The 21,075-nt window shown below is 45.9% G+C and overlaps 1 protein-coding gene across 5 annotated transcripts; it reads right to left on the bottom strand.

Annotated features, from left to right (window-relative positions):
• Nucleotides 1-686: 686 nt before the first annotated feature.
• Nucleotides 687-20,390, bottom strand: hnf1ba (HNF1 homeobox Ba). Of its 5 annotated transcripts, none has more exons than XM_062552677.1 (10): nt 19,701-20,390; nt 17,352-17,551; nt 16,561-16,828; nt 15,565-15,800; nt 9,583-9,746; nt 7,610-7,736; nt 6,828-7,007; nt 6,137-6,252; nt 5,579-5,623; nt 687-2,893 (listed from the first exon to the last, which is right to left on the bottom strand). In XM_062552677.1, exons 1-10 carry the CDS (start codon nt 20,069-20,071, stop codon nt 2,873-2,875), a joined length of 1,728 nt encoding a protein of 575 aa, XP_062408661.1. In that variant the 5' UTR covers nt 20,072-20,390; the 3' UTR covers nt 687-2,872. The 5 variants fall into 5 exon arrangements, with proteins under 5 accessions (XP_062408661.1, XP_062408662.1, XP_062408664.1 ...); XM_062552678.1 differs by having other exon boundaries at nt 15,577-15,800; XM_062552680.1 differs by having other exon boundaries at nt 16,561-16,750.
• Nucleotides 20,391-21,075: the final 685 nt, after the last annotated feature.

Below are 21,075 nucleotides of genomic sequence, written 5' to 3'. Positions count from 1 at the left end.
GTTTAGTTTAGCCTTTGTAGTGCATGTTAGGATACACCATGGCAATACGCAGTCTTCTTTTGAAATGTTTGAATCAGACTTCCTGTTCGAATAAGGTGTGTTATGAAAGTGCAGGTACTTTAGAACTTGTTCTCTTATCAGGCCGTGATACAAGTCCTCATAAAGGCCCATAAACAGACAAATGGGCTCGCTGCTTCAAGGGCTCCGGGGAATTGCATTGTACATTGTTCCAACCACCTGAAAACACACATACACACACGCAAACACACACACACACACACACACACACACACACACACACACACACACACATACACACACACACACACACACACACACACACACACACACACACACACACACACACACACACACACACACACACACACACACATACATTGACAATGTGACACATAGTGTACTCTTAGGATCTTGGTCCATCAGATAACTTATACAAACAGTGCTTGTCACACTTGGGAAAGGTTGGGAGGTTAGATGTGATCAATGGGCACACATTCCTAACCCTCATGTCATAAAAGACCTCCACCGTGTGACGTGAAATAAAATCAGTGGTAAATGCTCCAGAGGACAAGGAACAAGTCACAGCAAAACCAAAGACTTGGCACCAATCTCTTTCCCGCCAGACTAGGAAAAGTTTCTTTAAGAAGGACAACAACATGTCATTTTGGAAAACAACATCTTTACTTGAAATGTCAAGTTATTTGTGTACAAGTATAAATAATGATTTTAAAAGATTAATTTTCATATTTATACAAAAATAATACAACAGGAATCACATATTTTTGTGTTTTTAGTACAAACTGTGAGCTGTAACCAGTCAATCCCTGGCAAGTGGGTTGGTCTGCAGCAGATAAGACAAAATATCATCACAAAAAATATATATATCAACAGTGACCTTTAGAAACTGTCTTTACATTGGTGCTAGGGAATGTGGAGCAATATTTTCAAGAAACCTTTCTACAAATCACAGACAATGCATCTTCAATTCACTATCAACTGTAGATAACCATTTGAGAATAAGGAATTGAAAAATAATTTTAAATTGAGTCATGGCAGATCCATTCAGGCTTGTTTCACAATGAGGTTTCTTTGTGTCTGGGGTTGAACACGTGTCTAAGTAATACTGTTTGCTCTAGAGTCAGATATAGCCTAAATGATTTTACACTCCCTTTCCAACTTCCAAAGAAATTCTGGTGGATTACCACTGATACTATTATTGGGAACTACAAAGTGTGACCACTAAAATTACCATTCCAATGTCCCATTCTGAACATGCTGAAAATGACCATGGGCTTAAGCAAATGACTCCATGATCAAACAAATAGAAATCCTTCCGACTGATTGGTCCACTGGTGCTGAGGGGACAATACAGCATTCCCCATGATGGCCCAACTGAAACTGTGAAGGCTATGCCTCTAGTGAAATTTCACTCACAGAGGTATACGTCATAACCAGCATTAATTGTTTGAGATATGTGTGTTAGATTCAGCCCAACCTCATTTCCTGGACATACAAAAACATGTGCTACAAAAGTCTGAATAATTCTGGAGCAATTAGATTTACATTCATGCAAGCTGACCCATTTGGGTAACTCTAACAGAGACTCTTCAACCCAGAGTCAATTTTGTCCTTCTTACTCTTGGACGCCATGTCCATCTTCACAAAGTTTCCTATTTCTTCATAATCAGAATCAGCACTGATTTGTTTCCATCACATTGTTGGGAAGGATCTGCTAGGACCTCCATATTCTTCAACACTCGACTGATTGCAGTACCATTGATTGCATAGTCCTTCCATAGTGTGTGGTGATAAGATTGTCATAAACAAAAAAAAAAAAAAAAATCACAGTTCATGCACAGAACAAAACTCGGTAAAGCAAAAATACATACCAATTACACACAGTATATTCTCACCTTTCCACACAGTCGTCCAAACTGTCAAATATTTACATGCCACACACACAGCAAAACACATCTCCTTCATATCTACAGATGACTGTACACTGCATAGAAAGCACTGTATCCCTTTCCACGTTGCTTGGAAGACTTAACCTGCAGGAAAGGCTGTGCTTACAAATTTGTCAGTGTGCGATTAACTCACTCTAACTTATATAGGTAAAGCTTGAGATACTGATTGTCATATACAATATGGGTGCATGCGTACAGCGTAGAGTGAATGCTTCATGGCAATAATAATAAAAAAAAAACAACCCCGAAAGACTTCAAAGATATTTCATGATAGCAGAGCGATACAGAAGAATCTAGGCTACCATACAATTCAGTTCTTGTGGGACTCGACAGCGCCCCTGGTGGCGGTTTGATTTCTGTGCCGGCGAGCACGTGATCTGAGTGCACAGTGTCAATTTAAAGAACGTTTCAAACAGTGTTGACCACCAGTCTGGTTATGCATGTGCCACGCCTTCTGTGCGTTTGTTCGTCACTTTTGCTAGGATCACTTGCACATCTGTTATTCTTTTTTTCCACCCCCAGGGAACATTACTCAACTGTGACAACGAATACTGTTGCTTGAGAAGAACTTATATAGGCTGAAGGGTTAAGGGTGATCCGAGTTGATCGTCCAGCAGAGAAGAATCCAGTCTGCTTCTTTCCCGTGCTTTGGCTTGAAGGACTGGAGACACAGTGCACTTCTCTCTCTCTTCTCTCTCTCTCTCTCTTCTCTCTTTTTTTCTCTTCCCTCGTTCCTCTGCCCCGGCAGCAAGTCCTGATTTATTGACTGACTCATCAGCCGGTGAGCAGTTGCCAGTTATTAGGAGTTGCCACGGATACGGTGGCGCATGGGTGGAAAAATGTGGCCTCAGTTGCTAGGCTCCGATGAAGTCAGGTGTGCTCGTTCACCAGGCTTGCAGGGGACACTGCGAAATGAAAACAGAAAGGACAGAGAGAGAGAGAGAGAGAAAGAGAGAGAGAGAGAGTAGAGAGAGAGAGAGAAAGAAAGATGGGTAAATGAGGATATCTGATTAGATTTAATGTACAACCATCACACATCTGATTTCAATACACATCTACATTTTAAACACATTCAAAAGCATTCGGTGTGGGGAAGCTAACGGCTAGTGTAGCAGCTGAGTTTTTTTTTTATCCGTTTTCGTTTGGTTGTTTGCAAAGCAGAGAACGTGTGTGAGAGCCGTTTGTTTCCCCCGTGAACTTCCCGTTCTTGTGTGTGAATGAAAAGGCCACCATGAAATTATCAGCAGCACACACACCAACGCCACACCTGACCAAATAGATTCCTCATCCTGCTCTCCCTCTCTCTTTCCCTCTCTCTCTCCCTCCTTCTCTCTGTCTGTTCCTCTCTCTGTTTTCCATGCCCCCCCCCCCCACCTCCACCCCACCTGCGTGTTTGTGGATGTTATTTTGCTGCCTTTTCTTTCAGGTGGGGTGGGAGGAAGCCTGACCCCGCCGTGACCTTCTGGTCCAGCAAACAGCCTCACCTGTGGTAGGTGTAGCGGTAGGGTGGGGGGAAGGGTGGAGGTTGGTTGTTGGTTGTAGGGCGAGGTGGAGGGACAGCTGATTGGTTTGTGGTCATTAGATGCTGGGCTCTAAGTGCAGGTGAGTTTCGGGGGTGTGTGTTTGTTTGTGTGTGTGTGGGGTGGGGGGCCTCTCTGGTGTGTGTGTGTGTGTGTGTGTGTTTGTTGGAGGGGGGTTCTGGGTAAATAATAAGGTAATAAAGGCTGGTCTCTAATGTCCTGAGGGGAGAGCACTATAGCTTTTCACAACACCACCCAGACCAAATACAAGCTCTGATAAGAGTAGCATTGAAAAGGTTTACAATGCTAAAAAACACACACAAAAAAACCTAACTCTGCTAGTTTCACTTTCCTCCCACAGACTTCACTTTTGGCTGACATCTCAATGTATCCGTACTCAAACACAGATATATAGCCTACACACACACACACACACACACAACTGTACACACATCGACATGACTCTGTGCTGCACTAACCCAAAAACAAACATGGTCAGTTATGTGTGCTATTGTCTCTTTAGTCTGAGCAGTGTGAGAAAACAAAGGGCAGGTGACTAGTGTGTGTGTGGGGGGGGGGGGGGGGGGGGGGGGTTTAGTTAGAGATAGGGAAAGCCTAGAGACTCGTCCTGGAGCTCGGACATGACGGAGGCTGAGAGAGGCCACCACAGGCGACCCTGGAGCTGTGGCCGGAGCTGGAGTGTGAGTGAGGGGCTGCGGCGAAGGGCTCGGAGCCCGGCGTGGGAAATTGAGCGTGTGAAAATGAAGCACGGATGGCATTTCAGGCAAGAGCGAACATCGAGGGGGAGGGGAGGGAGGGAGGGAGGGAGGGAGGGACGGTGGAAAAGGGGATGTGAGGCGTAATTGCACGAGCACACACACACACACACACACACACACACACACACACACACACACACACACACACACACACACAGACACAGACACACACAAACACACACAAACACACACACACACACACACACACACACACACACACACACACACACACACACACACACACACACACAGAGTGAGCACGCAGGCACGCACGCATGCACATACGCCCTTCCACCCCCTTCCACCCACAGCAAGAAAGGAAGTAGCTCGACCCGGGCATGCACCTACACTTGGAGTCTTTGATTTGCGACAGGGTCATTTCCTGATCTGAGAGAAGGAGGGCTCTAGGTAGGGAGTAGTGCCTGATCAGGAGATCACCAGGGGATAGAGAGATTAGAGACAGGGAGAGGGAGAGGGAGAGGGAGAGAGAGAGACAGAGACAGAGAGAGAGAGAAAGTATTAGTATGTGTGTGAGAGAAAAAGAGAGAGACAGAGAAAGAAAGTATTAGTGTGTGTGAGAGAGATAAAGAGAGAGAGAGAGAGAGAAAGTATTGGCGTGAGGGAGAGAAAGTGAAACAGAAAGAGGGCAAGTGAGTAAGAAACAAAGAAAAAGCAAGAGAGAGTGAGATAAATAAAAAGAAAAGCTAAATAGAGAGAAAGAGAGGGAAAAAGAAAAGAAGAGAGAGAGGAGAGTGAAAGGAGGCATCGTTAATCAAGCAGTGTTCAGGCTGAAAGCTCCGCTGATTGATTGGTCAGGTCTTTCAAAGGAAATAGGAATTCTGAGGAGTAGCCACACTAGCACTCCCTTGGATCACTGATTGGGATGTGAGGCGGCTCCTGCTCGCTTGAGAGGCCCAGAAATTGATGGGGTCAAACGCCAAGAAAAATGGAAATGACTTTGAGAGTGGGCCGCTGGCGAACGAGCGAGGCTGACCTCTCGTTTTTCTCTTTTGACTATAGTCTACGAGCACGACAAACAGCTGACCTGCTTGTCTATGTCTTTTGGATAGACATGGGATTTCAGAATGGATGAGAAGTGTTGATTAGTCGTTTACGGGATTGATTGCCGGTACTATAATGTTTAATTCAAAGATTTATTGGATGTTGTTACTCAAATCAGCCAAGGGAAACCTGAGGTGCCATCCAGTCAGTGCTACAGTGTGTGTTTGATCTACATAATTGATTAAATCTAAGTTAACGTGTAAATACACAAGTATAGTGCTATATTTACCCAGGAGAGACCTCCCAGTTGCACCATCTTGTTTACCGGAGAATCCTAATGTGACAGGGATTAAACAAGTCGTCAACATAGGACACACACACACATACTGTACACACACACAGATATGTAACACAAGATTGACTCTCCTCCTCTCCTCCACTAAGGTCAGTGCATGTGCACCTATAAGCCTTAAGTCCTTAACAGGTGTCAATCATGACTGCCGTGTGTTAGTATTGCTGATTGTGATGTGATGCTGTCTAACTAAATAGACCTAAGTTGTTCAAAGGCTTTTTAAAAAATTCTATCTGTGATATGATTTAGTCCCAATCAAATACTGGTCATTCAAATGCCTATTTTTTTTAGTAGTGACTGAAAGATTTGAAGAGATCACAGACAGAGCAATGTGGGATTCAGTTGTGGTGTTAATCACGACGAGCATGCATCAAGATAGCTCTGAGAAGCAATGAATAGGTCAAGACACAATGCATGGAGCTGACATTTTCATTTGCCAAGACTGCCCACCAATCAGAATGTGTTGTCAGGGGCAACACGGAGGCGATGACGCACCTGCTTGCTGGAGGACATTGAGCTGAGGGTGCTGATGTTGGCGTCCGTGACAACCATCGCCGAGGGGAAACGTGATGGGTGAGAATACTGCGGGGGCTCCTGTTTGTGTGGGTACACTACAGAGAAGCCCGGAGAGAGAGAGGGAGAGAGAGAGGGAGAGAGAGAGGGAGAGAGGGATGTTTAGCACACTTGAGCTGTGGAATACTTCTGCCTTGACTGTATCATTTCGCAATCCAACGACATATCCGGCAAGAACGCACAGATCGACTAATGTAATCTTCCCACACAAGCGTGTGTAGGAAGAGGAGGCTATGTTATATAACACACTGTGTGAGTGAACACAAACAGTACATGATGACGCTGTGCATGTGCATCATTATGACCATATATGGGTAGCAGAGTCTGGTGGCTTATGAAAGCATAGTATTGTAGAAGACATATTCTGCACGAGTGTGTACAGTATGTATACATGTATGTTATGATGTGCACATGATGTGCTAAGGTGTGTGTTTATGCGTGTGTGTGTGTGTGTGTGTGTGTGTGTGTGTGTCTGTGTGTGTGTGTGTGTGTGTGTGTGTGTGTGTGTGTGTGTGTGTGTGTGTGTGTGTGTGTGTGTGTGTGTGTGCGTGTGTGTGTGTGTGTGTGTGTGCGTGTACAGTACATAAGTGCTCGGCATGCGTGTACTACTCACTGTGTGTGTGTGTGACGGTGAAGGGCTGCTGGCTCATGTGTCCAGACGAGGGCTGCATGAGGCCCTGCTGGTGATGGGGACTGTGCAGCGTCTGCGAGAACTGCACCGGCTGCAGCGCCGCCAAGCTACCCGCCACACTGTTGATGACTGGCACCGTCTGCGCCTGCGACGAGTTCAGACCTAACGTGGCCGCACAGGAACAATGCACAACGAGAGAAGGGAATCAGATGAGGGAACTATACTTATGCATATTGTTTATACAACAACTATACAGTACTTGCGCATATTGCTTATACACAAAACACACAACAAGAGAAGATCACATGAGGGAAGCTACTGTTTGTATTTGAATATTGTTTTTTTGTATAATGTTGCGTAAACATTCAGAGAGCTCAATGTCCAATTTGTCACAAACGTGTGCAACTGTTTATTTTTTCTCCTACACCACATTTATTGGAACGCACAGGACACTTAAGAATTTTGCTCTCGTCACTCAATGGCAAACACACACACACACACACACACACACACACACACACACACACACATATATATACAGTATATATATATATTTAACTGAAACCACCATTCAATTTGAATTCAACAATACTATACATTGCTAATACATTGCTGTACTGAATGTTGTGCAGTTATGTCCAGGGATGCTCGGCATCTAGGACACTGTGTCAAATGTCAACTCTGTGAATAATGGCTGGTGTTGTATACACTCTCTTTTGCAGTGAAACCTCCCGGCAGTGCAGTAGTGGACGGCTGGTACTCACTCTGTGCGATGGCCATGACGCCGGACAGGGGCATGATGAGGTTCTGGGTCTGCTGGTGCGGGTGGTGGGAGCTGTGGATGTTGGTGAGCGTGCTGACCGGTGGCAATCCTCCGCCCGACACAGAGATCTGCACACACACACACACACACACACACACACACACACACACAATGTTGTTGGTTAAAAGATAGGCAACACAAAAGCAAATGAAGACGGAAATACTGATATAAAAACAAATCCCAATCCGAATCGATAAAAGGAAAAGGAAGATGTCCAGAGCTAAAAGTTGCAGATGAATGAATGCGTTCCCTTCTTTAGCATGCTGCGGTCAGTCCAGTGACGACGCTGTCACTCAAATGGAAAGCGTCGATTTGAATAAACTTTGAGAGTCGCCCAAGCGTCACAACTGTCCCTCTGTCTGCAGACACAGACGTGCTGTCCACCCTCCGTTAGTGGCTAATCTACAAAGGACTGTCCAGTCATGATCCACTGGCCACAACTCTATCAGGAATGCCACCTTCCTGGAACACCTACCACTCAATCTCAATCTCTCCACATTCCAAATGAAAAAAAGAAACTTTACTTTTACTTTACTTTTATCGTCAGCTGTTCAAACATGAGCCGAACACTGGAACAGATTAGCAGCGATGGCAGGACAAGTACAAATGTTTACGACGTCAAAAACAAAACAAAAACTAAAAAGCCAGAAGAAACTGTTTGCCAAACGTCACGGCTAGGCCACATATGCTGATTTTTTGAAGGCCGCCGCGCTGCGTTGGCCTTTGGCAAAGTCCAATATTTGGACAGAGGTGGGGACGCAGGGGAGGACGGAGGGGTTGGGCGGCGCGGTGCTTGTTGTGGAGTTTCTGATCATTTTTCTCCTGTTGTGAAGTGTGAAAGACATGCGTGCGCGACCGCGCGTGAGAGAGAGAGAGAAAGAGAGATATAGAGACAGAGAGAGCGAGAGAGAGACAGAGAGCGAGAGAGAGGAGTCTAGGCACCTCATAATCAGGGCTTGTCACTCAGCTGGCAGAGCAAGCAGTGCCCTGCCCTTCCTCCTGCGCCATGGGGGCATTTAATCAATACGGAGGCAGAAAGACTCTTTGTCAGGAATATTGGCTTAGCACCTGGGCCTGGCCAACACACACACACACACACACACACACACACACACACACACACACACACACTGATGTGGCGTCTGTCGCAGGCTGTCTATGGGACTAATGGGCCAAGGCCTGTCTCTGTGTATCAACGCACCTCACCAACAGAGAAACAGAGTGCCAATTGTGCCAGAGGTTCGATACTCAGGGACTAACTGTTTGTTTGTATTGTATCTGTGTGTGTGTGCTTGTGTGTGTGTTCTTGTGTGTGTATGAGAAGGCAAGAGTCTGTGCGCTGCATGTTTATGTGCACGAGTGTGTATTTGATTATATAAGTAGTTAAGAGTCTGTGTCTATGTGTCTATGTAAATGTGTGTGTGTGTGTGTGTGTGTGTGTGTGTGTGTGTGTGTGTGTGTGTGTGTGTGTGTGGGTGTGTGTGTGTGTGTGTGTGTGTGTGTGTGTGTGTGTGTGGGTGTGTGTGTGTGTGTGTGTGTGTGTGTCTATCTGTGTTTGTCTTCCTGTCTCTCTATCTGTCTGTGTGTATTTCTTTGCAACTGGCAAATTTATATTGGAGTGTGAATGTGTGTAGACGTGTCCAAATATGTGTGCGTTTAAGAAAGGAAGTGTGTATTTGCCTGCTGTGTGTATGTGTGCTTATGTGTGTGTGTGTGTAGGCGTTTGTGTGTAGGTGTGTGAGAGAGCCGCGACCCAGATTAGCGTTTCTGTGTCAAGCACGCGGTGCTTCCGTGACGTGCCGGCCCCTTATCTTATCTGGACTGGAGAGGGCTCAGATGGACTGAGGAGGGCCCAGGTGGACCGTACAGCTCTGTGTTCTTTGTGCGTTGGGCCGCTGTGCGGACTGGACTCACCATCTTGGCGTCCGGGGACAGCAGGCTGTGGCTGCTGTGGTCCAGTCCGCCCGGCGACACCTGCTGAAGGACCGACTGGCTGGTCACCATGCCGCTGTTGCCGTGGTGACTGATGGTCGTCGAGGAACTGACCTCGCCAGGCCCCTGCTGGCTGTATCGAACACCTGAACATGTGAAGAACAGAGAGAGAGAGATAGAGAGAGAGAGAAGAAAGAGAGGGAGAAAGAGAGAGATAGACAGAAAAAGATGGACAGATAAGAGAGATAGCATTTGTCAGTATCTGTGTCATTCAACCCGTATGAGAGGCAGAGACACACAGTAAGCGACACACATAACTCTGCTCATGCAACCTGATTGGTTCTTCTTCCTCGTAACACCTGAGCCGCCGGCCTGTTCTGAGTCAGACGCAGGGGGTGGGGGAGGCAATTGTGTTCCTTTGAAAGTGATAAGGGCTTCTCACACACTGAGTGTACCGACCATGGGCTTTGCAGGAAGTCCATCTACTGGAAGAGTAGACTGCTAATTTTAGAACAAATCTAGTCTAGCTTGCACAAACTGGCAGAATATTTACACTCACACCCACCCACACGCACAGACACACACACACATACAGAAACAGACACACACACACACATAGAAACACAGTGAGATAAGGGGCAGTCCTCTCTATCATAGCATCCATCAGGGTCCCTGTCTGTATCCAGAGGATTAACGTAGTCTTTGCTGCTTTATCAGTGGATTTCTGTTACATCACGCAGACACCAACACACCTTAATCCCACATTGAGACTCTGCATTGTCTCTGACACCCCTGCGCCTTCCTCATCAACCCCATCCCACAAAACAAACACACTGGCACACACACACACACACACACACGCACCCACACACACACACACACACACACACACACACACACACACACAGATCTCCTCTTGACCAGTCAGGGCCACAGGAATTTTGCCCTCTCTGTATCAAAATGGATGTTTGCCAATGCAGGCCTGTCTTCAGATACCTGCCGAACAAACATTATGCAATCCTCGCCAATGTCAAACACATTCTTACCCTCTTACACATTCTGCACACACACACACACACACACACACACACACACACACACACACACACACATATACACTTTCTGGGGGGATGTCAACATTTACTATCACTATTACACTGACAAGCAAGGCATCACTATGTAACACGTTGCATACAGTGCTCAGTTTAAGTCCAGATGTGTGCACTACCAACAACAACCCTCAGTGCTACGCCAATGGCCTCTGATGCGCAGAGTGGTCAGTAACTCACTCTTAATGAAGACGCCAGCCAGGTCATTGTTTCTGCGTAAATACGGGGTCAAAGCATACATCTATTCTATTGCCCCCGACCAGCCAGCCGGTCAGCCAGCCAGCCAGCCAGCGTCATTTATCTCCCAGGATGGACTGCCCCTGACCTGTCTCCTCTGCCCCCTGACCACACCAAACCCCCCCCACACACACACACCCCTTCAATGTGTAGGCAACCCCATGGCGCAGCTCAGCAACTTGTAAACACCGGTGCAAACAATAAAGCACTCAATCTGGCCGACGACCCGAGAGCAAGCACAATGGCCCCGGGGCTCATAAACAGAGTTTATTTCGCTGCTCTTCAGCCTCTTAAAGTGTGCAGGGCGGAGGAGGAGGGAGGAGGGAGGGTGGAGGTGGTGGTGGTGGTGGTGGTGGTGGGGAGGGAAGGAGTGGAATGAGTGAGGCAGACTATTCAGCTTCATCTTTGTCTGGCTTTGGGGCTGTCTGGTGGCTACTCATCAGAGGCCTACTGAGGACTGAGTACCCTCACCACCACCACCACCACCACCGCCACCACCACTACCGCCCCAGTGTCCAGGAACGCCTACAACTACCAATGGGTCTCGCTCTACTGAGCAGCACAGGCCAAGGGCTCCGTTTCCACGACAACAAGGGGCAGTGAAAAAAAAAAAAGCTTAAAAAGAAAGAGCAACATAAAAAGCAATAAGGTTGAGCATCGTTCCCCCCCACACCCCATACAGCGAGGGCATGAATGAGTACCAAGTTAGTAGCGTAAGTAGCATAACGATATAGCATGTAAATTGACAGAATTGTGATCAAAGAATAGAAAGCTTCCCAATATGACTGGAGAGGGGGGGGGGGGGGGTGCAGGTGTGTGTGTTGTACACAATCTGGATTACTGAAATAATTCAGGCTCTGCTAATCTAAGCTCATAAATGATTAAATCAATTCCAAATCTCTTCTCGGCAGTCATTTCCAGTTTACACAAGCCGGCAGAAACCCTCTCCCCCTTTCAGGAGTAAAGTGGAGGCCCGAGAAACCTTCTGGCCACAGAGGGTCTCTTTCTCTCTTTCTCTGGAGACCTCTGGTTCTCCGCGGGGCTCGGGTGTAATATCAAAGCCCTTCCCCAGGCATGGCTCATTGCGGGCCGGCCGCATATGAGAGGGGGGCCTCCCCAGGCCCGGCAGGACGCCCTCATGTGCCTTTGTGTCCTCTCCGTGTCCTCCCCAACACCACCAGTGCAAGCAGAGGGCACAGACCCCAATGAGCACCACAAGCCCAGCCCCCCACCTGAGGTCAAAACTCCAGCTCAACGTGGCCTCTTCTCAACCAGTCACATGGGGCACTGCAGTTAAAATGGTGCTACATAAGGACTTCTAACATAAGGAGCGGGTTTTAAGGTTCACACCCATCTTTTACAAGAATATGCGGTCTATAAATTAATCTGCCAATTCTCAACCTTCATCAACCAGTTGCCAACCAGTTATATAACCTCTTTGGATTCGAGCGGTTATGAGTGTATGCTCCGTATTTTTAATATATAAAAGCACAAATTAGAGGAATTCCGACTATTCCTGTGAAAAAAATAAGACTTGAGATAAGAGGAGATCCTTTGGTGATAAAATTCTCGGTTCGGGTTGTAGATACAAGGCCGTAGACAGGCAGTGCTTAAAACTTCTTTTCTCTCAGCTCAAACTCAAACAAACAGAACATGGCAAACAGTCAAGCCAGCGAGTCAGTGACATCTCCATCTACAACAGACTCTGTTTGTCCACAATGGGTTCCCATAGTTCCCCCCCTAGCTCGTCTTTCAACCCTGTGCACATAGACAAACACACACACTCAAACACATGTGCACAATCAGCAGGTTTGCGCTGGGCAAACTGATTATCTTTTCATTGTTTTTTTTGATCGCTAGCGAGTCTATATTCGGAGAAGGACTCCACTTAAAGCTCATTGAGGGTGTCGGAGGATAATTGCCGTCGGGAGTGCCATGGGTGAGCAGGTACAAGCGTCGTAAAAAGAGGGGCGCTGGCCAGTCTGTGAGATCAGAGGACACACACAACACACACACACACACACACAGCCGTGCACATAATCAGAATTCACACACCCACACACACAAACACTCACTCACATACACACAGAATCAGACAAGCATCGTAAAAAGAGGGGCACTGGCCAGTCTGTGAGATCAGAGGACTTTTGGCTGTTTGACTTTGCTTTCCTAATGGGACCAAAACACAAACAGGCCCAGGCTAGGATCATGGTCACACACACACACACACACACACACACACACACACACACACACACACAGAATCAGACAAGCATACACACACCTACACACAAACACGCACACATGCCCACGCTCACACACACATGCACACACACACACAAACAAATAAATGGCCACCAATGACCTTCTAACAGCAGCAGAAACGACATGTCCCCTTATCGTCGTCCACTGGCCCGATCAATAAAACCTGCCGGTAAGAGTCTCTCTCTGGACTGACCCTGGGACGACCTCTTTCTCACACAGCCTCTGTCCAACTCTCTCTCTCTCTCTCTCTCTCTCTCTCTCTCTCTCTCTCTTTCTCTCTCTGATTTGTTCTCTCTCAGCAACAGTGGCGATACCCCATCAGCCCTGTCTGCCCAGCAATGCCCCAGCACCCCTGGGCCATGCCGGCCTCTGCTACTCTGCGGCCTGTGCTCCTCTGGGCTTGCCTGGGCCTGGGCTATCTGACCATAGGGAGGGCTGTCGACTCGACTCGACTCGACTCGACTCGACTCGGTGGGGGTGGTGGTGGTGCAGAGTTCAAATTGAGCTCATCCTCATCCTCAACCCTGACAAAAAAAAAAAAAAAAAAAAATAACATCCACTCCTCCTCCCCTTCTCAAAGGGGCCAGCGGAGTTAAATGAACCTCGCCTGCAGTTATTGCAGTCCCCTAATGTACCACTGACAATAGGCTTCCCTGCTGAGCCAGGGCAAAGACAGAGGAGAGGACAAGGGGGGTGTTGAGGGCAGAATCCACCCCCCCCCCCCCACACTCCCCTTTTTACCCACCCAAACTGTATCAAAGGCCTGGGAGTTGTAGTAGCCAGGGGATTTTAATTGTCAATTAAGCACGCATAATAGCGGCCGTTGGCCCGGCAACGCGAGGCGGCGGCCTGCTGTGCCATTATTGTGGCGGCACAGTGGCCGACACGCAAAAACAGCTGAGGACGCCGGAGGGAAGGCGGCAGGACGCCGGGCTGTGTGTGTGTGTGTGTGTGTGTGTGTGTGTGTGTGTGAGAGAGAGAGAGAGAGAGACAGGACCTGGGACTGGACTGGACTGGGACAGAAGTGTCCTCTCTTGAGACACACACACACACACAGGCTTTCTTTTTCACTCTTTCTCCTTATGTCTCCCTCTTCTTTTTCCTGAGGTAACTGACTGGTCAGGTATGTTGTAAGGAGTACTTCACAAGTAAACAGAGTCATTACCCATAACCCACTATAGGTTTCCATGAGACAAAAACTCCCCGCCCCCCATAATATGTCTTTATCCAAAAGAGAAAAAGACATCTTATGTCCTTGCACATTTTTCCCAGGGGAAAACTCTCGGACTGACATTATACAATCTGATTGTGTACTGATACAATCATCTTTCTTCAGCTAGACTCAAAATTGCTCATTTGTTCTAACATTGTCCATAGCCATCGAATAGACAGTGTTTAAAAAAAACCTAGCTACGGTGACAACAACATTTAATATTATCGAACAAAATCCGGTGGCGTGTGTTAGATCCAGAGCTGGCGCTGGCCCGGGCCGGGCCCTGACCCAGAGGTGACCCTGGCCAGGGGACAGGGAAGCCTCTTGCTGCTGGCGGGCCATGCTGACTGAGGAGAAGAGATTGCAGGTACAATGCAGATTGTTCTCTCAGTGTGTTCTCAGAGATCAGAATAACAATGGCATTTGCTCAGCTCACTCACTCTTATTGATCACCTCTCTCTCTCTCTCCCTTCACTTCTCTCTGCTCTCTCTCTCTCTCTCTTTAGCTGTCTCTCTCTCTCCACACACAGACAGACACACACACACACACACACACACCACACTTTCTGCTGTGACTGATCTCATCAACTTCCCTTTCAAATCCCTTTTTTAGTGGCAACAGCCCTGATCAGACCCTGGCCACTGATTAAATCCCTGTCAGCGGACGTGTCAACGATGGGACTTGATCTTTGTAATGAGGTGGTAGACTACTGTATATCACTTGAAAACCTGTAAAGGGATCAGATGTAACCAGCAGGCGTGAATAACAGTGTCAACATGTACATGGGTCAGGGGTGGGGGTGGGGGAAGTGTATGTGTGTGTGTGTGTGTGTGTGTGTCTGTGTGTGTGTGCATGCGTGTGTGTGTGTGTGCGTGCACTTGTGTGCTGTGCGGTGTGTGTGTGTGTGTGTGTGTGTGTGTGTGTGTGTGTGTGTGTGTGTGTGCATGCGTGAGTGAGTGTGTGTGTGTGTGTGTGTGTGTGTGTGTGTGTGTGTGTGTGTGTGTGTAAGTGCGCGTGTGTGTGCGCATGCGTGAGTGAGTGTATGTGTGCGTGTGTGTGTGTGTGAGCGTGCATGCTTGAGTGAGTGCGAATGCCAGCCCGCCCGCCCGCCCGTGTGTGTGTGTGTGCCCCAGACATACTCTGCATCTTACTGGGTGGGGAGACGCTGGTCTGCGGATGGTGGGGCGATCCGTGCGAGAGCAGGGGGTTCATGCTGTGCGTGGGCCCCGTGTACGCATCCATGGCCAGCTTCTGACGGAAGGCCTCCTCCTTGCGGCGGTTGGCGAACCAGTTGTACACCCGCACCTCGGTCACCAGGTTAGAGCCCAGGCCCTGGGCTTTGGACGGGGACACTCCTCGCTGCAAGCACTCAGCCCTGGGGGAAGAGGACGCTCAGTCAGGCCCGAATGACCACAAAAAGCTCCAGCGTAGTGTATACAATACTAACACACTGCTAAAATGTCTTAGATGTCCAGTGAATATGGGTCAAAGGTATATGTCAGATAAGATATACACTTGCCTATAGTAAATCAAAAGTATTCTTTATTTTTTAAAAGTGATGGGAGTGTACAGTCTAGTTGCATGTCGTTTGAACCAAAGATCTTGTCATAGCTACAGTATGTATGACCAGCTGAGCTCTACAATATGCAGCTATTTTCCCCAATATACAGGATATGCAAAAAGATGTAAAAACACTGAATACGTTGTCTTTTATATCTCATAATAATACTTCCACATTTTAAATCATCTGGAAATTCTGCACAACCCCTCTGCATCTATTTATCTACGTATGGTTCTTAGGAGGAGAGAGGAGTTCTACTCTATGGGTGGAAGGAGAGTGGAGTTCTACTCTATAGGTGGAAGGAGAGAGGAGTTCTACTCTATGGGTGGAAGGAGAGAGGAGTTCTACTCTATGGGTGCCTCTCAACTTCTCTCCTTGATCCTCGATGCTCGATCCTCCAGGCTCGTTCCCACTGATCTATAACTATCACTGGATTGACTATCCCATTGTTGCCGCCCCATCATTCTTTATGTAGATCACAGAGGACGAGGACCGAGGAAGGAAGGGAGGATGTATGTATAAAAAGACGAATGAGAGGCACCCTATCTGTCCAACAGGTCTCCTCCATCCTCACCTGTTGCACTCCTCCACCAGAGCCTCCCGTTCCTCCTTGCTGGGGTTCTTCTGTCTATCGTAAGCCTGGTAGAGGATCTGTTGGGAGGCGGGACCCCATTTGAAGCGGTTCCGACGCAGTTTCTTGTTGGCGGGCTCGCCAGCCGGGTCCTCGCCAGGCTGTGCCATGCCCTGCCCGGTCTGATTGAACTCTGGGAAAAAAAACAGCACCTGATCCTGACTGCCTTTGTCTGTCATACTGACAGAACCTTGACTTGCCTGGTTGAACTCTGCAAAAATAAGAGAAGGTACATTTGATCCAGGCGATGTAATGTGGAAAAGCAGTGAAAACTTGTAATGAATTTAACATGTCATGAGTTTATTTCTGGGTAATCATGCAATAAGTGATTAGAGCTATAAGCTGTAAGCCAAAGCAATAAATGGTCAGATTTACCATGCAAACTAATCCCAGAACCCCTTGTAAATTAAACAGTGCTAAAGCAATCATAATGTATGATACCTATATTTTATCCATGTATTATAATGATATTGTTGCAGAAAATTCATGGAAGAAATCATGAAAAAATATACAAGCATGACAATCATTTTCTAATTATGGCATCTGATTAGTTCATTATTTGAGGAATCTGCCATGATTTAAATAAAAAATGAAATAGACCAATAGACCAATTACTGTTAACATGCAAGTGCAGAGCACCGCTTCGAGGCCAGTTAAAATATTCTCAGTTGACAAGCAATGTAACAGAAGTAAGCAGAGAAGTAGAGAGAGGACCAACTCAAATATGAACTTACGCAGCAGAATTTCCCGCTGTTTCCTGACGTACCAGGTGTAGAGTGCGGCTCGTTTCTGTGTTTTCATGGGCGTGCCTTTGTTGAGGTGCTGCGAGAGGTGAGACTGGTTGAGCCCGGTAACGTCAACCACCTCGCGCTGTGGAATATTGTGCTGCTGCATGTACCCTTTGATCATGCGAGCCGCGCGCCACGGGTCCTCGCTGAGGGAACAACGGGTACAAAACAACAAACAGGAAACGTAACTGATTTGTAAATTCATTAACAATAATAGGCCTAATAGTCCCCAAAAATGGAGGAGTTGTTGAATAAGCTAAATATCCATTCCTTTCTGGGCAAGCTCTCTATTTTTTCTGTCTGTAACGGCACACTAATTACAGACAGACAGGTCAAAGCTATTGCACTAGACAGTCATTCTTTTCCCCTCTGCCAAGTTTCATTGCTGTTCGTTCTGTAAATGTCTTTGGTTGAAAAAGGTCGTAAGTACGTCGACAGACAACTGTTAAGTATACCCTAATAAACGACCGTTAATCATTTCGTTCAATAGGTTGTAAATACTTTCAAAGGTTAGCCTACGTGGTTATCGGCAACGACTGGCTCGAAAAATGTAGGCCTCACATATGCAGGCTATAACGACATACATACATAAATAATATATGCATCATCTATGTAGGCCTACATGTAGCTAAATTATTACATAAACATACAAAATAATAATAATATAAAAAAACATATAGGACAACATGATTTTCATAGGCTACTTAATTGCCATTGTTATAGAAATGTCTTTAGAATTTCAATGGGTTGTCCAATTCAATAGCCTACGCTCAAATAATCTTTTAATTTACACTAATTAGGCTAATAGACCTACTGTATAGGCCCATAGGCTACCAAAAGTTTGCAGCTAAAAGAACGACATAGTTTTTATGCTACTTAATTCCTCACGATTAAGGATAAAGGAAATGTCCCAAAAGTAAATTTTGGGCTAACTGCACAACTTCGCTTTTAAAAAATATTTTAGGTCAGATAGCATATTAAGAGCCAATTCGAGGCTTTTTTTCTGCATATTTTCAGTTGATCTTGAAGAGCCAGAGCGAGACGCAGGTATAGTGCGTCATATTAAACTATAGGTTGCATAGTTTACTACAAAGATGGTCACTTACCCCAGTAATTTCAGTTTAAATTGCTCCGTGACCTCACTATGAGTCTTACTGTACGAAATCTACGTCGACTGTTTGATTTAGAGAACGCCAAACGTTTAAGCTTGTAGAGATGTTGGTTTATAACTTTCGACAATGAATAACCAGATCTCCATTCATTCTAATCATACGCCACTGTGTATCTTTCAGTTGATGATTTATAGAATAAAATTAATAATAACTCTGCTCCACGTGGTTTAGTTTTGATTTTTGTATACTACGTGTTGACAGCAATACTGCAATTATTGTAACTTATTAACTAACACCGTGACAAAAATGTGCCATTCTTATTTGGTATTTTTAGACTAATGCATTACATTCCTGCTATACCTGTACTAAGCCCTATTTGATAGGGTGTCTTATTTTACAAGTATTATTTATAAAAAGTTATTAAAGAACTATAATAGGCCTTACATCTTTCTGGCAGTTGTCCATTGTATAAGGGCAACCGTTTCTTTTATATCGTTATGATGATATTACCATGTAATATTTCTTGAATTTTTATTTTTCGGTATAGGCTCTTATATTGGTGTATTTCTGCCATGACGCAAAACTACGAAATGCAACAGTTTAGGAGTGATTTCAATTAATCTTTGGACATGACGCACGCCTAGTTAATAATAAATAGATCTTCTTCTGTTGATATTTTGCTAAACTGAAGGAATAATAAACTGTGTAGATAATTAGTAACCAGAAAGAGAAAAGGAGTGATACTGGCGCGTTGTTTAAATTTTCTTAACATGATGTTCATAATTTAGGCTGCATTAGAAGTATTAGGCCTAGGCCTTAGGCGCATGTTCAGGTATTATGGCAACAACCTGATATTAACAACTGTCACAATTATTCTGATGCAATTGCCTGAGCCTATGGAGCGAATAAATAAGTATTTTAGCTTTTTAATTTTCTTGTTTTTTTTCTCATTGTGCCCGCTGAAACGCCTGAAAAAGAGTGGACTAGTTGGTGTTGGTTAAAAACTAGGGACAACTCGACGTAAGTAATTTTGGCTTACATAGACAGAAGCATGTTCTTTTTTGAAACTGTAGTCTAAACAGATAATAATACTAAGGTGTCACATTTGAAAGTTTGGCACATTTGAAAGTTGGTATTTTCCTGTCAAACAGGAACTTAACCATCATTGGACTGTTGAACTCACGCAAGCATGCGGTCCACTTCTGCCCTCTGCTCCGCTGCCTCCTCCGTGTTTAGCGACTGGAGCTCTTTCAAAATCGGCGGTGTGTCGAAATCATCTCCGTCCTCAGAGCCCTCGTCCCCGGATAACTTTCCCTTCCCGTGTCCGTTAGTTAATGTGTGAAACACTGGCTTGGAGTCCGTGTCGCTCCCATTCATTTTAGAACTTGACGGTGACATCTGTAAATTCTCCAGTTTAACTCCAAAGCTGTTCGGCGTGGGGTCCATGTCGTCCAGTGCTTGGATAAGCACATCTTTGGTTACTCCTGAATCCAGCAGGGCGCTTAGAAGCTCCTGCTGTAAAGATGTCAACTTGGACACCATTTTTGCAAACATCAAAAAAGTTTTTTATTGACTTCCACGTCCTATTCGATAGTATTGTTTCAATGGGCTATTTCAAGTGGAACTGCACATGTAGACAAAAGAAAACAAAAAAAACAACGAAATGTGACAAGTCTTTGGCTCTCTCTCTCTTTTCCCGTGTTGATGTGAATTTCCTCACAAAGACACCTGCTTGACTCACTTCCCCGTTGGCCCAAGTGGTATGACTTGCCATGATGCTTTCGTAAGGAGGGCAATATAACGCATGCTAATTAGGGGGCAGGGAACAGCGGCCTTCCATGCAAATGGTGCAAAGCAGCGCGGACTGTGTTGACTGAGCCCAAGGTATATAGACAGTGTTTACACACTGCGCTCAGGCGCTTTTATTGGCCACCATTATCGGCCAAACTTAGTGAACTTTGGACCCTGTTGCCTACTTTCGTTAAATGGGCGGGATTAAAGATCTTATTATTATTATTATTATTATTATTATTGGTCTGAATCTTGACATTTCACTTTATACACCAAAATACTTGATATGAGGAAATCAGGGCAATTATTTGAGCCATAGTGAATCTCATGTCTGAGTTTGGCAATAGTTTTAAGTTCTAATGGGTCGCTTTTGATCACTTCTTCTCCATTCAGCTTTGCCACAGCGAGGATGTGTTGCGCCCGTGATGGATACACTTTTCAAACAGCCTGTGAATAAACACTTGCGAGGCGACACAATTCGCCGACAGAACATCGCTCTGATCCCGGCCAGTTCAAACGCTTCCTTGACAGAATAGAGCGCACGGAGGTGGTCGGTGACCCCCGGTGCGCGCGAGCAGGTGCCTCTGAATTCTACAGCAAGGCATGTAGGCTAACCTGGTGACCTTTACTTGACTTGACAGGGCAAGTTGTAGCTTTCACTGTGGATGACAACACACTAGCTATCATGATAGCGCGTCATGTTAAGAAACATGATATAGAAGTATTAATGTAGGCCTTTAAGGCAGAGATACAACATTTTTTTGTAG

This window comes from Sardina pilchardus, chromosome 13, assembly GCF_963854185.1.
Source record: "Sardina pilchardus chromosome 13, fSarPil1.1, whole genome shotgun sequence".
NCBI classification, from domain to species: domain Eukaryota; kingdom Metazoa; phylum Chordata; class Actinopteri; order Clupeiformes; family Clupeidae; genus Sardina; species Sardina pilchardus.
The sequence above is the reverse complement of the archived record's forward strand: the minus strand, read 5'-3'. Positions and strand labels throughout refer to the sequence as shown.

Bases quoted from the DNA above. Each gene is read 5' to 3' on its own strand.
- hnf1ba (XM_062552677.1), bottom strand. From the start codon at position 20,071: ATGTTTGCAAAAATGGTGTCCAAGTTGACATCTTTACAGCAGGAGCTT. The intron at 17,552-19,700 runs GTGAGTTCAACA...TTGTTCCCTCAG, and splicing joins GAAGTGGACCGCATGCTTGC to CGAGGACCCGTGGCGCGCGG. The intron at 2,894-5,578 runs GTAAATATAGCA...TTCATTTCGCAG, and splicing joins AACTGGGAGGTCTCTCCTGG to TGTCCCCTGCAAGCCTGGTG.